The sequence below is a fragment of the Stegastes partitus genome, unplaced genomic scaffold, assembly GCF_000690725.1.
Source record: "Stegastes partitus isolate 25-593 unplaced genomic scaffold, Stegastes_partitus-1.0.2 Scaffold684, whole genome shotgun sequence".
NCBI lineage: Eukaryota > Metazoa > Chordata > Actinopteri > Pomacentridae > Stegastes > Stegastes partitus.
The window spans coordinates 298,883-310,937 of record NW_007578415.1 but is presented as its reverse complement, the minus strand read 5'-3'; the positions used below and the strand labels follow the sequence as shown (position 1 = coordinate 310,937).

At 39.8% G+C, this 12,055-nt stretch overlaps 1 protein-coding gene across 1 annotated transcript; it reads left to right on the top strand.

Annotated features, from left to right (window-relative positions):
* The first annotated feature begins 1,193 nt into the window (after window positions 1-1,193).
* LOC103363720 (chromosomal protein D1-like) lies at window positions 1,194-7,486 on the top strand. Its single transcript, XM_008290579.1, has 2 exons — window positions 1,194-1,265; window positions 3,677-7,486. The coding sequence occupies exon 2, from the start codon at window positions 3,717-3,719 to the stop codon at window positions 5,034-5,036; it is 1,320 nt and encodes a 439-aa protein (XP_008288801.1). The 5' UTR covers window positions 1,194-1,265; window positions 3,677-3,716; the 3' UTR covers window positions 5,037-7,486.
* Window positions 7,487-12,055: the final 4,569 nt, after the last annotated feature.

Sequence of the window (12,055 nt, the reverse complement as noted above, 5' to 3'; positions counted from 1 at the left end):
ACGCCTCCCACAGTCCAGAAACATGTTGAGGAGAAGCGGGAATAGCTGGTATTCTGTAGTCGTGAATGTGAGTGTGCTTGGTTGTCTGTCTCTAAGTGTAGCCCTGTGATAGACTGGCTACCTGTCCAGGTGAACCTGCCTTCACCCTGAGTCAGCTGGGATAGACTCCAGCCCCCCACCACCCTAGTGAGGATTAAGGTGTAGAGATGATGGATGGATGGATATAAGATTTCCTCATCTCTTTCTCCACTTTGATTCTGACTCTGAGGTATTAAAACAAACGGTTTAAATCAGGGAAACATAATACTGGCAGATGTGACTGCTGTGGGGAGGAAGAGACTGTAGAGCATGATGACACTATAAAATCAAATCAACTTTATTTATACAGCACTTTAGAACAGCCACAGCTGAAACAAAGTGCTGCACATGGAAATAGCAAAACAAACCAACAAAAAAAAACAGCAAAGACCAAATAAAAACAACTAAAACAGAGCGAGGTCTCATGCTGGGTTAAAAACCAGTGAAGAAAAGTGGGTTTTGAGGTTGGTTTTGATGTGCAAGGGTGGATGGCTCCAGATTTTAGGAGCGGCTACAGCAACACAATAAGAAATATGAGGCACAGAGTTGATATTTATTCAAAAACCTCAAACAGATTAAACTAAATGTTAATATTATGAGCATTTTACAGAGCAACTACAGAAGTAAAGCCATGTTTCAGTATTTTAGATAAAGCAGTTTGACAGAGGGGTTGTGAGTTTACATGTGATTCACCTCTACACCAGGTGGTGGCAGTAATGCACCGAGTGGTTTGTTCGTCCACCGCCAATGAACCTGACACAAGAAGAAGACGTAGTATTCAAACTACACAATAAAAGGCTGTGAATTAATTACATAAACCTTTTTGAAGTAAAGGTCTAAAGGGTTTAATCTTTAATGCTGTGTTGTATTTTAAAAGCTTCTGTTATTATTGTTTACGTAAAACCTTTGACGTATTACCGTTGCTGAATAAACAAATTAAAGTAGAAAGAATAATAAAAGTGGAACGAAGTGGAAGTAAAAGGTAGCATGAAATGGAAATACCCAAATAATGCACAGGTACCTCAGAATTAACGAATTAACGGAGGCGGAACCATCGAGTCTATGCGCGGAACCGAAACGCAAACGCCGCTGTTTCCTTCGGAGCACCTTATACGTCACGTACGGCCGGAAGCGGGCTCAAATTTGAACAGCCATCACAGCGACAATAAGCGCACTTTCTCTTTACGGTACGTCTGCTAAATCAATATTTACCGAAAAAATACGCTAAAATCCTGCGCAGTGTTTCTTTCTGGTGAGACGTGAGCTCGATCCGATTGCGGCGTTTTCTGCGCTTCTCGCCGTTAGCTACTCATTTCATAGCCGTCGATTTGAATCGGACTATTACCTGGAAAACAATCTGGTCCACAGTCGTAGCAATTGTTTAACGCCCGAAATCTAATTAAATTAATCGTCTTTCGGATCCGAACGAGGAAGCGCGTGGTTTGTAAGATTTTTCGACAAGTTGCCAATATTTGGATTTGTGCATTTTTTTAAAACAGCACCACTGTGTTTGGCGTGCAGTGATGTTAGTAGTGCGCGTTATTGATGGGACGCCTCAGCGCCTGAGTACACTTTCCCGCCGTTAAAAGATTGTAGCCCAGTAAATAGACGAAGCTGAGCAAAAAAGCCCAGCCATTAAAAATGACGCCGAGCTTCTTTGGTTTTCAGTCCACCTTAAAAGTGGCACATAGGCTGTAGAAGGCGTCGTTTGGTCGTTTTCACGGTGATCCACGAATTTTTAGAAATATATTTATTACCAGAAAGTAATTTTAAAAATATATATATTGCTTTAAAATTTAAAGCCTTCATTTCTATTTTAAAATGGTGAATTTTATACATTTAACCGATTTATTTTTTCTATTTTTTTAACAACGTGAAGTAGTAAAGTTTTGTTTTTATTTATGTTTATTTGCCATGCTTGTACCACTTCCGTTTTATAAAATTAAATAAAACAAGTAGGCAGATATGATAAGGAAGATCAAACGGTGTCAGAAGTCAGAATATTGACTAAATTCATGATGCTATTTTTTTTTTTTTAAATACTTTTGTTGACATGAAAAGTTCTGCTTTTTATTACTATTATTATTACTATTATTGACTTACTGTGTTTTAAAAAATTCAGGATTCTGGTGATGTGTTGGTTGCACCTCAAACTCAACTGATACTGTTGTTTTGGAGCATATACTAATTTTGTATAATTTTAGAAGTCAATGTATATCAATATAATTGCAGTTTTTATTAAAATATGCATACATAAACACACATCTTATGCAAATTCATTTTTAAACAGTGTGAGAAATTATCTAAAATATAAATGTGAGCTGGAAACAAACTTTATTCCATATTTTACTCTTTGTAAATTACTAATAACCAATGATTAAGTCATATTTACATAGCAAAGTCTGTAGCTAAATGTCTTCCATCCTCTCCACTACACCATGCAGTCTCTATTCTACCAGGCTGACAATGACGTGCATTCTACAGATTTGTTTGTAACAATTATTTTAGTTGATTTAACTCTAATTGCAAGCTTTTTTCCTTGCGAATAAAAATGATTGTCTTTCGTTAAATATTACTAATCTTTAACGGTCACAAACAAAGGTTCAGTATCGTCTAAATAGTGTGCTTTCACTCCATTTTTAAAGTCATTCCAAAACTCTTTTGCTGCATTACGGGGATTTCCACCACATTTTTTGCACACTCAGATGTATAATTTCTGACACAAATGAGTTCCTGTCCTTCAATTAAGTTTCAGACCAGTTGAGTTCTTTGTGGGAAAGTCCCACCCAGTTTTCTAGCCTGCTTAGTCGTATGTTTTTGTTGACTGTGTTGAATGCATGAGTTTAAGTAAATGCAACCTAAGATCTTACCAAGTCTCAGTGTGGTGATGTGGTTGACATCCTGACTGCAAATAATCAAAACAACAATGAAACAGTCTTTTTTAATAATTATACTTTAAAAAAGGCAGGTTTGATGGGCCTGTCATTGGTCATTTGTGGACTATTGCAGATGAACTATAGCAACAAAAAAAAAATCTGTAATAAGATGATTACAATTATATAGCGTGTTAGTTGCTGTTAATTTATTTTCTGTGGCTTGTTTGTTAAATTTCTTAATTCATGGGTCAACTGAAAATGACTGAACACCACCCTCTATAGGTGTTATGCTGCTTTTAAAGAGGAAAACACCAAATGAAAGTTGTGAAAAATAAGTGTCATACTATAAATAAGATGATAATAAAACATGTCAAATGTAATATTTAATTTCAAAATATTATTCAAAAGTGCTCACAGGTCTATGTTATTTTACTATGCAGAATAACTAGTTTAAGAAAAGTATTCCCCACTACCTTTTTCAGCAAGAGACTGATTATTTTTTGTTGTTTTTAACCTGAATAAAAAATGAGCTCATAATTGTTGCTTTTAACAGAAATATGTGTTCATACAAGGGAATAGTTAATAAAGTAAACATCTGTATTTTAGTAAATAAAAGGTCATAAATCAGAGGATAGATTTTTTTTTTTTTTTTAAGTATTCAAGTGACTGTTCATAAGTGCATTAGTTAAATCTTAATTGTACCCTCTGTGTCCAATAAACAGGTGCAGACCAACAGGAGGAGTCCAAGCTGAAGTCAGCAGTATGGAGGAGGAGGTTAAAATGGCTGACGCGGAGCAAGCAGAGACTGTGAACAATGAAGGGGAGACTAGTGCCGAAGTGCCCAACAACAACAACAACAGTCCGATTAAAAGGGGAAGAGGGAGGCCGCAAGGTTCCAAGAAACTCAAGGTTTGTGTCACAGATGTTAACCTAACAGACCCGATGGTGGCCGATGCCAACGGTGGGTCTATACCGCCCAAGAGGGGACGAGGGCGTCCAAGATCAGTAGGGTCTGGCAGCCATCCTGACAATTCTGTCAAACGTGGTAGGGGAAGGCCGAAAGGGTCCAAGAAAGCAGTCAGTAACGACGGCACTCCGAGGAAAAGAGGCAGGCCGAAACTCAGCAAAAGTACAGCCAGTGGAGACTTACCGAACGGAGTAAAGAGCGGGGAAGAGAACGGAGGGAGTTCTTTACCACCCAGGAAACGAGGTCGACCAAAAGGCTCTCCCAATAAGAAACCCAGGTTGATGGCAGAGGTGGACGGAGAAGGTGACGTAAACTCACAGAAAAGAGGGAGAGGTCGGCGCAGAAAGGTGGCGGTGAAGGATTCGTCGAACGGCATCTCAAAGACACCTGGGAAAAGAAAAAGAGGACGGCCAAGAAAAGATCAGATGTCCGCAGATGGCTCCCAGCCGGTAAAGAGGGGAAGAGGTCGGCCTAAAGGCTCTGTAAATAAGAAACCCGGTGCGTATAAGGTGCGCGGCAAAGTGGGCCGGCCCAAGAAAGTACACGTCCTGCCTGTAAAAGGGAAGAAGCGTGGTCGACCCCGACTACAACCAGCCAAAAGGGGAAGGCCGAGGAAGAACCCTCTGCCATCACCGGAGGAGCTGAACAAGCCAAAAGTCTGGAAGCCGCTGGGAAGGCCGAGGAAGTACCCTCGTGTTGATCCTCCGGAGGGCGCTACGCCAACCCCACGCCGAAGCCGCGGCCGACCTCGCAAGTCGGAGTCTAAGAAAGGCGCGCACTTGCGCAAAGGTTTGCTTAACAGTGGATCACCACAGAACCCTGGGGACGGATCTCCGAGAAAGAGGGGCCGCCCCCCGAGCATTGCAAGAAGCGGAGACGACATCCCGCGGAAAAGGGGCCGCCCTAAGGGTTCGCTCAGCAAAAATAAAGCCACAGGTGACACGCCGCTCGACAGCACGCTCCCCGAAGCAACCAGCGAGTCGCCGGCGGTCGGGGTGCAAAATGAAGCGGAGGTGGTAGAAAGGGAGGTGGAGCTGAGCACGGAGCACGCAGTGGATACGGAAGAAACTCTCATCGATCAGGACGTAAGCTTTGATGTTAGTGACCAGGCTTGATGAACGATTCCGGTCTGACCAAAAAAGTTGCTGTAGTAATTGCTGTTTAAAACATAGAAATACATTCTTGTCAAATGGAAAAAAAAACAAACCTGTTTTTAACATTTTGTCAGTTGGCTAGTCTAGATATTAAGCAGCTCTTCTGTTTTTCTGACTAACTTCATCTTGTTTTTACTGTGCTTGATTTTTTTAATACGTTTATTTGTATCATCCGAGTTAGCAGAAGTGCTAATAACCTTTTACTAGAACTGGCATGTGGAGGTAATTATTCTAGACGGATCGTTCCAGTTTTCATTCAGCTTTCAGATGTAGTGTTTGTCAGTTTAGTTGTGATAGTAAAAAAAATTTTGGCTGGGGATCGACTTTGGAGGGGAGAAAAAAAAGTCAAAAAAAAAAAAGTCGAAAAAAAGCAAAAGGAAAAAACTATAAAAAAGCTTCAGTTTGTCAATGCAGTCTCTCGTTAATTGTTTCTTTCACGTGTCTTATGTGTTTTCATCTGAAATATGAAATGTATTCCCAGGGTTTCTGTTCCGTAACATGAGGCATATGAGTCGAGCGATGTGGGGCTCAATCACACGATCTTCACTGATCTGCTGTTCAAGTCCCACAAGAAAACGACTAAGTCTGGAAGATTTAGTCCGTTGCCCCAAATCTCATATGACTGGATAAGTTTCCGTGTACGCCCTTAAGTCATCAGAAGTATTGTAATGTTGTACAGGAAGAGAGAGGCAAGAGATTTTGATATTACGATACTAAAAATGATTTTTTTTAAACCTACATTTGGCATATATTAAGAGCTATATGCCAAATGTAGGACGCAGGATTAGTAAAAGTTAGTTTTTATTATTTCGTTGTGTCTCTATAGTTGCTATAATTGATATTTTTATAACCGTGTGTGACGGAGCTGCTCGTAGAAATGAGCCGTGAAAGAGTTACCGCCTGAATCTGCAGCTCTGCTCGACAAAACTTTGTGAGTTTTGTGTAGCTTTTGGCTGAACAGTGTCGGTGTTTTGGTTCAATCTCGCTGCTGTCTTGATGTTTCAGTGGAAAAGCTCTAAAAGTGGCAGACAACAGTAGCAACCGTCTGGTGGAGATGGACTAAAGAGTGATATGCGGTGGTGCTTGGATAAGAAATTAGTGTTTCTACGTAAATACGACCATCAGAGTTTCACACCCAAGTGAATGAACAAAATGATCATACTTGGTTGTTCCTAAAGGGTTCGCCTCCTTTTTAGCACCACTGCATTTTCTTTAGTTGTTGGTAGAGGCTAAAAATTGACGCTAAAAAAAAAGAAATCAAGATTGCATTTACGTTGAGATTGCCAGAAGCACGACTACATGAAGTGCAGGATGAACCGTTTCTTCATGAGTTCACCACAACGGTTTGAAATGTGGCTATAACTCAGTGTTTTGTTCACACCGGCTCGATTTCGTTGCCCTTAAGTGGTCAAAAATATCTTTCATAGCAAGTTTAAGCCACAGTAGTCGGTCACACATGAGAAACAGTAATGTTGGAACACAAAATAGTATACCAGGCTCAGTTTTTAGCCGTTTGTGTCATTCCTAATGTTGATTTTAATGACGGTCTGTGCTTTGTTTTGTTTATTTCCTCTTAATTTTCTTAACATTTATTTAACCAGGAAAACCTTTGAGATTAAAAATCTCTTACCCGAGAGTGTCTTGGCAGAACAGAACCTGGACGTTGAGGTTTTTGACTCTCTGTTGAGTATCTGTGAGGAGAGTTTGGGGGCTTTGGAGATGAATACTGTCTAAATTATGCCGCGATTTCCTCTACGCCATTTCGCAGTCGGTCATGGCTCCATATTTGTTTTTTGCCTTAATTGCCAAAGCTTTGAATGTACCATCCATTACTGAGATCGACAAGTTGTTCTGCGCTGACCGGCCCGTCGACGGCTGGCTAAACGCGTTCCTCAAGAGGAAGAAAAGCTCCGTATCGAACACCTTCCTGCCGCTCACAGGAAGGTTTCCTCCTTTTTGAGTTTCCGATGTTAACGAGTTGCAGTCATTATTCATTTATTTTCTCTAAATGTAAGTGTGTAGCTGTGAAGCCTTTTCTTTTTTTTTTTTTTTTATTATGTTTTGGGACTGTAATGAGATCAAAATCAAGCGATTGGATTGATTTCACGAACATTCATTTCCTTGTTTTGAAGACCTTGTATAAACCATCACACCTGATATTAAACAGCTTTCTTTGGTCGGGTCAAACGATTGAAGTTTCTAAATGCCAAGTTGTGCTTCTTCTGTGAGTCGCGGAGAAGGAGGCTCAAAAAGTTTTAAAAAATCACCGTGAAATTTGACCTGGCTTCGTGAAGTCGAATCATTTTAAGTGGACATTTGCTTTTCTGTGTGTTTTGAACAACAAGCCAATAATTTGTGAGATTTTGGTCGAATTGAAATAAAATGTTAATCTTGCCGTTTTATTTCCCACAGTGTGGCGTCATGTTTTCTTCTGTTCTCTACACCTGATCTGTTCAAGTACAGTTTACTAAACCTACTGATGTAAGCAGATGTGTTAGACACACTAGTTTTTATAAATCTGAAATAATCGGAGGCGTTCTGTTCAAAACACCTCTGATTTGCTTGAAACTTTTTTTTTTTTTTTTGTAATCAAACTGGCTATTTAAATTGGGAAATTTCAGCTTGATATATGAAATACTTGCTGCAGTAATATTATATAAATATTTTTCTTTAATTGCCTGAAATTTAAGGTGATGTTTCAACAACAATATTTCTATAACTATTAAAGATATAAGCCTGATATTTTCAGTTATTTCTCACCATGTCATTGCGTCAAAATCTACAATGTCTGATGGAGAACAAAATAATTAAATTGTAGTAAAAAAAAAAGTACCATAATGCAGAAGTCAAGTAGAGGTATTTTCAGAACCATATGTAGTCGTATCTCAACAAACATAAAGAATACGTTTTAGTATGAAATGAAAAGTTATATTTGCTGAACTTTCATAGCTGGTTGAGCCGGTTTGACAACTCATACCGCAAAAACCAACATATTGCTGGATAGCTTGAACGGAAAATGAGTCTCCAAATATAACTAACAAATAATGTTTTCAGTCACTTCAGACGTCACGTAATCGACTTGATGCTTTGTTGTGATATTGGAAGAAGGCCTTGAAGGTAAACTTTTCAACAGACATCATAAATATACATGAACTCTTTAACTTTCTGGAGGCTTTAGTCCAAGTTTTTTTTCACCCACAAACCAAAAGAATCCATGTGATCCTATTAAACAGCTTCTGAAGTGACCATAAGACTAAAATTATCACTAATGTCTTGGTTACACAAGTACATCAGATTAACACAAATATCAGTATCGGCTGATATTAGTGTTTTTTCCGATATATCGGTATCGGTCCGATGACCAAATTGAGCCGATGTGAAAAACCGATGAGTGTCCAACATCAGTACCTTCGGCTCTACGTTTGATATCGCTGCTATTTCACAGATATTTTTACTGAAATGGTCCTGGACTTGAACATTAAATATGTTTTAATATGTTTAACTTTTGCTACGTAATTGTATCCCTGAAAAGTTGTGTGGCTCACCCGTCTCCAGGCGGTGGGTCAGTCGGGTTACAATTGAAATTTTATGTTTGCGTTATGTTTCCGTGCTAATAACTCGCCACAACAGCAGGACAGTTCAGCAGCTTTATTGGCAGCTTCTGACCAACTGACCACGCTTCACTCTCACCCGTCACCCCGTCCCTCAATTTTAAGCGCTGTACCAAACCAATAGTAGGTAGGAACCAACGTTTGGGACATAGAGCAGGGCAAGAAGTAAACATAAAATAACAAAATATGACTAAATAATCAATGAAATAATATGTAAGGCACTACATAAATTAATATCAAAATAAACTAATTATGCAAATGAATATAATTATACACAAATCTAATGTTATGTAATAAAGAAGACTATGTGGTCTAATTTAGGCTTCTTTTGAATAGTTTTATCACAGTACTTACTTATACTCATTTTTTGATGTGAACAAAAATTGAACATCAACATTGGTGATATCGGTTATCAGGCGATATCGGAAATCTTAATATCGGTATCGGCCAGAAATTTTTAATATCGTGCATCACTAATGTACTCTTTAACTTTCTGCAGTCTTTATTTGTGACACTGGTCTCTGGGCAAACTGAAAGACTCCATGTGATCCTATTAAACAGCTTCTGCAGTGAGCACGAGACTGAATTCACCACTAACGTCTTGGTTGCATCAGATTAACATAAATACAAGTCAAGACATGAACGTTTCCTGCTAGAAAAGTCCCAACAGACCTCAGTACTGGGTCAAGAAAACAAAAGCACATTCTCTAACTCAAGGGTGGTGTCTGAAAATGAAAGTGCACACACTTGGATTTGGCTTTCTCGCCATATTTAGGGTCCTTATTATTTTCCTGACGAACGTGTTTGCCTTCCTTTCCGAATTGGCGAAAAATTTGATAAAATGAAAAAAAAAAGACAAAAATGCTCTCTAGCGCCATCTAGTTACAGAAAAACACACTAAAATGGCCCTAGTGCCCAGTAGGAATATCGTACAGAGATCAAACCAACACCAAAACGTTCGTCTCAATGAGCCCCACAAATCTCACACTGACACCCCTGACCTATCTCCAACAGGAAGTCCGCAATTTGCCTTTCAAAGTAAAAAAATGAGCGAAAACTTCTTTTGGGAAAAAATTATCTTGTCTGACACCGTAAATCGTACCAACTTGAAAATCGCACAGGAGACACAGAAGGCCTTGATGTACAAAAGTTCTGAAGGGATTTGGCATTTCTCAACCAGTTTTCGAATGGCGAGCCGTTAAAGTTGATGAGCTGTCGCAGCCTCGGCTCATACTTTGTATGGCTGTCTATGGGACATGTTCAGACAGGCTGTGACATTTTGTCATCTACACAAAAAACTAAAGGTCCTACAGCTTTAAAAATGACACTGAGGGCTTCCTAACAAGATTTACCACAAAAATATGCTGTTTTTACACATATTTGGTGAAAATTGTGGCTGTATGGGAGAGTGAAAGTGAGTAAAAATGTCGCTCTCCCACCAAGGGACATGAAGAACGATGACATCATCACAGCTCAGTGCAGCTGGTCATGTGACTCACTGACAGTCTGAGGCTGAGCAGAGACAGAAAAGTGGCTCCTTCAACTTAAAGCTACATATCTCTAAAATCGTAGCAGATAGCAACACTATGAAAATTGCCTATTAGTGTGTCAGAGTGTAGTGAAGTTGAATAAATTGTCAAAATGGAGGTCAGACGGGCATGAGGGTCCAACGCAGACCGAGGACCCGACCAACGCTGCTTGCAGCTTTAATTTAGTTTTTGTGGTACGACTAGTCACACCTGTTCAATCAGTTATAAGAGTTCAGCAAAAATAACTTCTGTTTTTGTGCCCGAGGGTTTAATAGTAAGAAGTGCTCTGTATGTTTTGGTCTGTATAATCATGATGTGCAGCTCTGGTTCAGAGGAAAGTTGACTTTCATTATCGATGTTTTAGTTACTGTTTGCTTTTTCTTTTTTTCACATTTCCGCTCACCCAAATTTAGAGGTTATTTACATCTACCGGTTCTGAATCAATGGCATGGTGAGAGATAGACAACGGTGAAAATGTATTTTGCTTATTATATATATCGGCTTTTAGTTCCTGAGTTTGTGAGATGGCATTACATTTTCAGAAGAAAACAAAACGTGCAGGAAGTGGGTCAACAGGCACTTTTTCACAATTTTTTAAATCAATGAAAGTTATAAATTAAGCTAAACTGTCACAAACATCACATATTTGATGCTATAATCATTTCAGACATGGTCGAGCAGTGATCGTAGCAGAAATGTGACGATTTGACGAGGAGCGACCCACAGGCGCTAACGAGCTGTTCATGACGGAGTCCTTCAGCAGCAGCTCCACCCTCACCTGTCCTGTTCAGTGACTTCACCTGAGTCACTCCAGAGCACAGATTATGTTTGTCTCGACAGATGAATCACTCCAAACTATAAAGCAAATAGATGTTGAAACCTTAAAAGATTAAAAGAACATTACCACTTTCTTTGTTTAAACAAACACAGGAAATGCGAGTACATTCAGGTAAAAATAAAGCCACTGGTGCAACATTAACGAGTAAATCTTTGTCTCTCTGTACATTTATATATCATTTATTTACCATCACGTGTCACCAACTTTGTGTCGTCTCTCTCCTGTGGTTTGGGTTTTTCTCTGCAGTTTCCGGCCTCTTTGACCTCCTCAGTGTTTGTTATTCTCTTATGCATTGTTTGTCCATTGGCACTATCCATCCATCCATCATCTTTACACCGATGAATCCTCACTAGAGTCTCCATGTTCTCCCCGTGCAGCGTGGGTTCTCTCCAGGTTCTCCGGTTCCCTCAAAACAGTCCAGAAACATCCATCCATCCATCATCTATACACCGCTTAATCCTCACTAGGGTCGCGGGGGGGCTGGAGCCTATCCCAGCCGACTTAGGGTGAAGGCAGGGGACACCCTGGACAGGTCGCCAGTCCATCGCAGGGCCACACTTATAGACAGACAACCAAGCACACTCACATTCACACCTACAGACAATTTAGAATCACCAATTAACCTCAACATGTTTCTGGATTGTGGGAGGAAGCCGGAGAACCCGGAGAGAACCCACGCTGCACGGGAAGAACATGGAGACTCCACACAGAAAGATCCTGGGTGTCCTCACTGGGATGCAAACCTTCTAGCTGTGAGGGGACGGTGCTAACCACCGAGCCATCTTGCAGCCCCCATTGGCACTACATAAATTAAATTTAGTCGGTTGACATCAATATTCAATTGAATTTTTTGGACTTAAAGCTGTTTTTTATCACCCGTACACAACCTGCAGTTCAGCCAAAAAGAAGCCCCTAAAGTTTACTCTGTCAATATCAACTTTCCAGTTGAGTCGGGAAATCAGATATATCTATATTATAGTTTTTTTTTTCAAGATTTAAGAT

What these genes read in the sequence shown, in the direction of transcription:
- LOC103363720 (XM_008290579.1), top strand. Translation starts at nt 3,717, where the DNA reads ATGGAGGAGGAGGTTAAAATGGCTGACGCGGAGCAAGCAGAGACTGTG.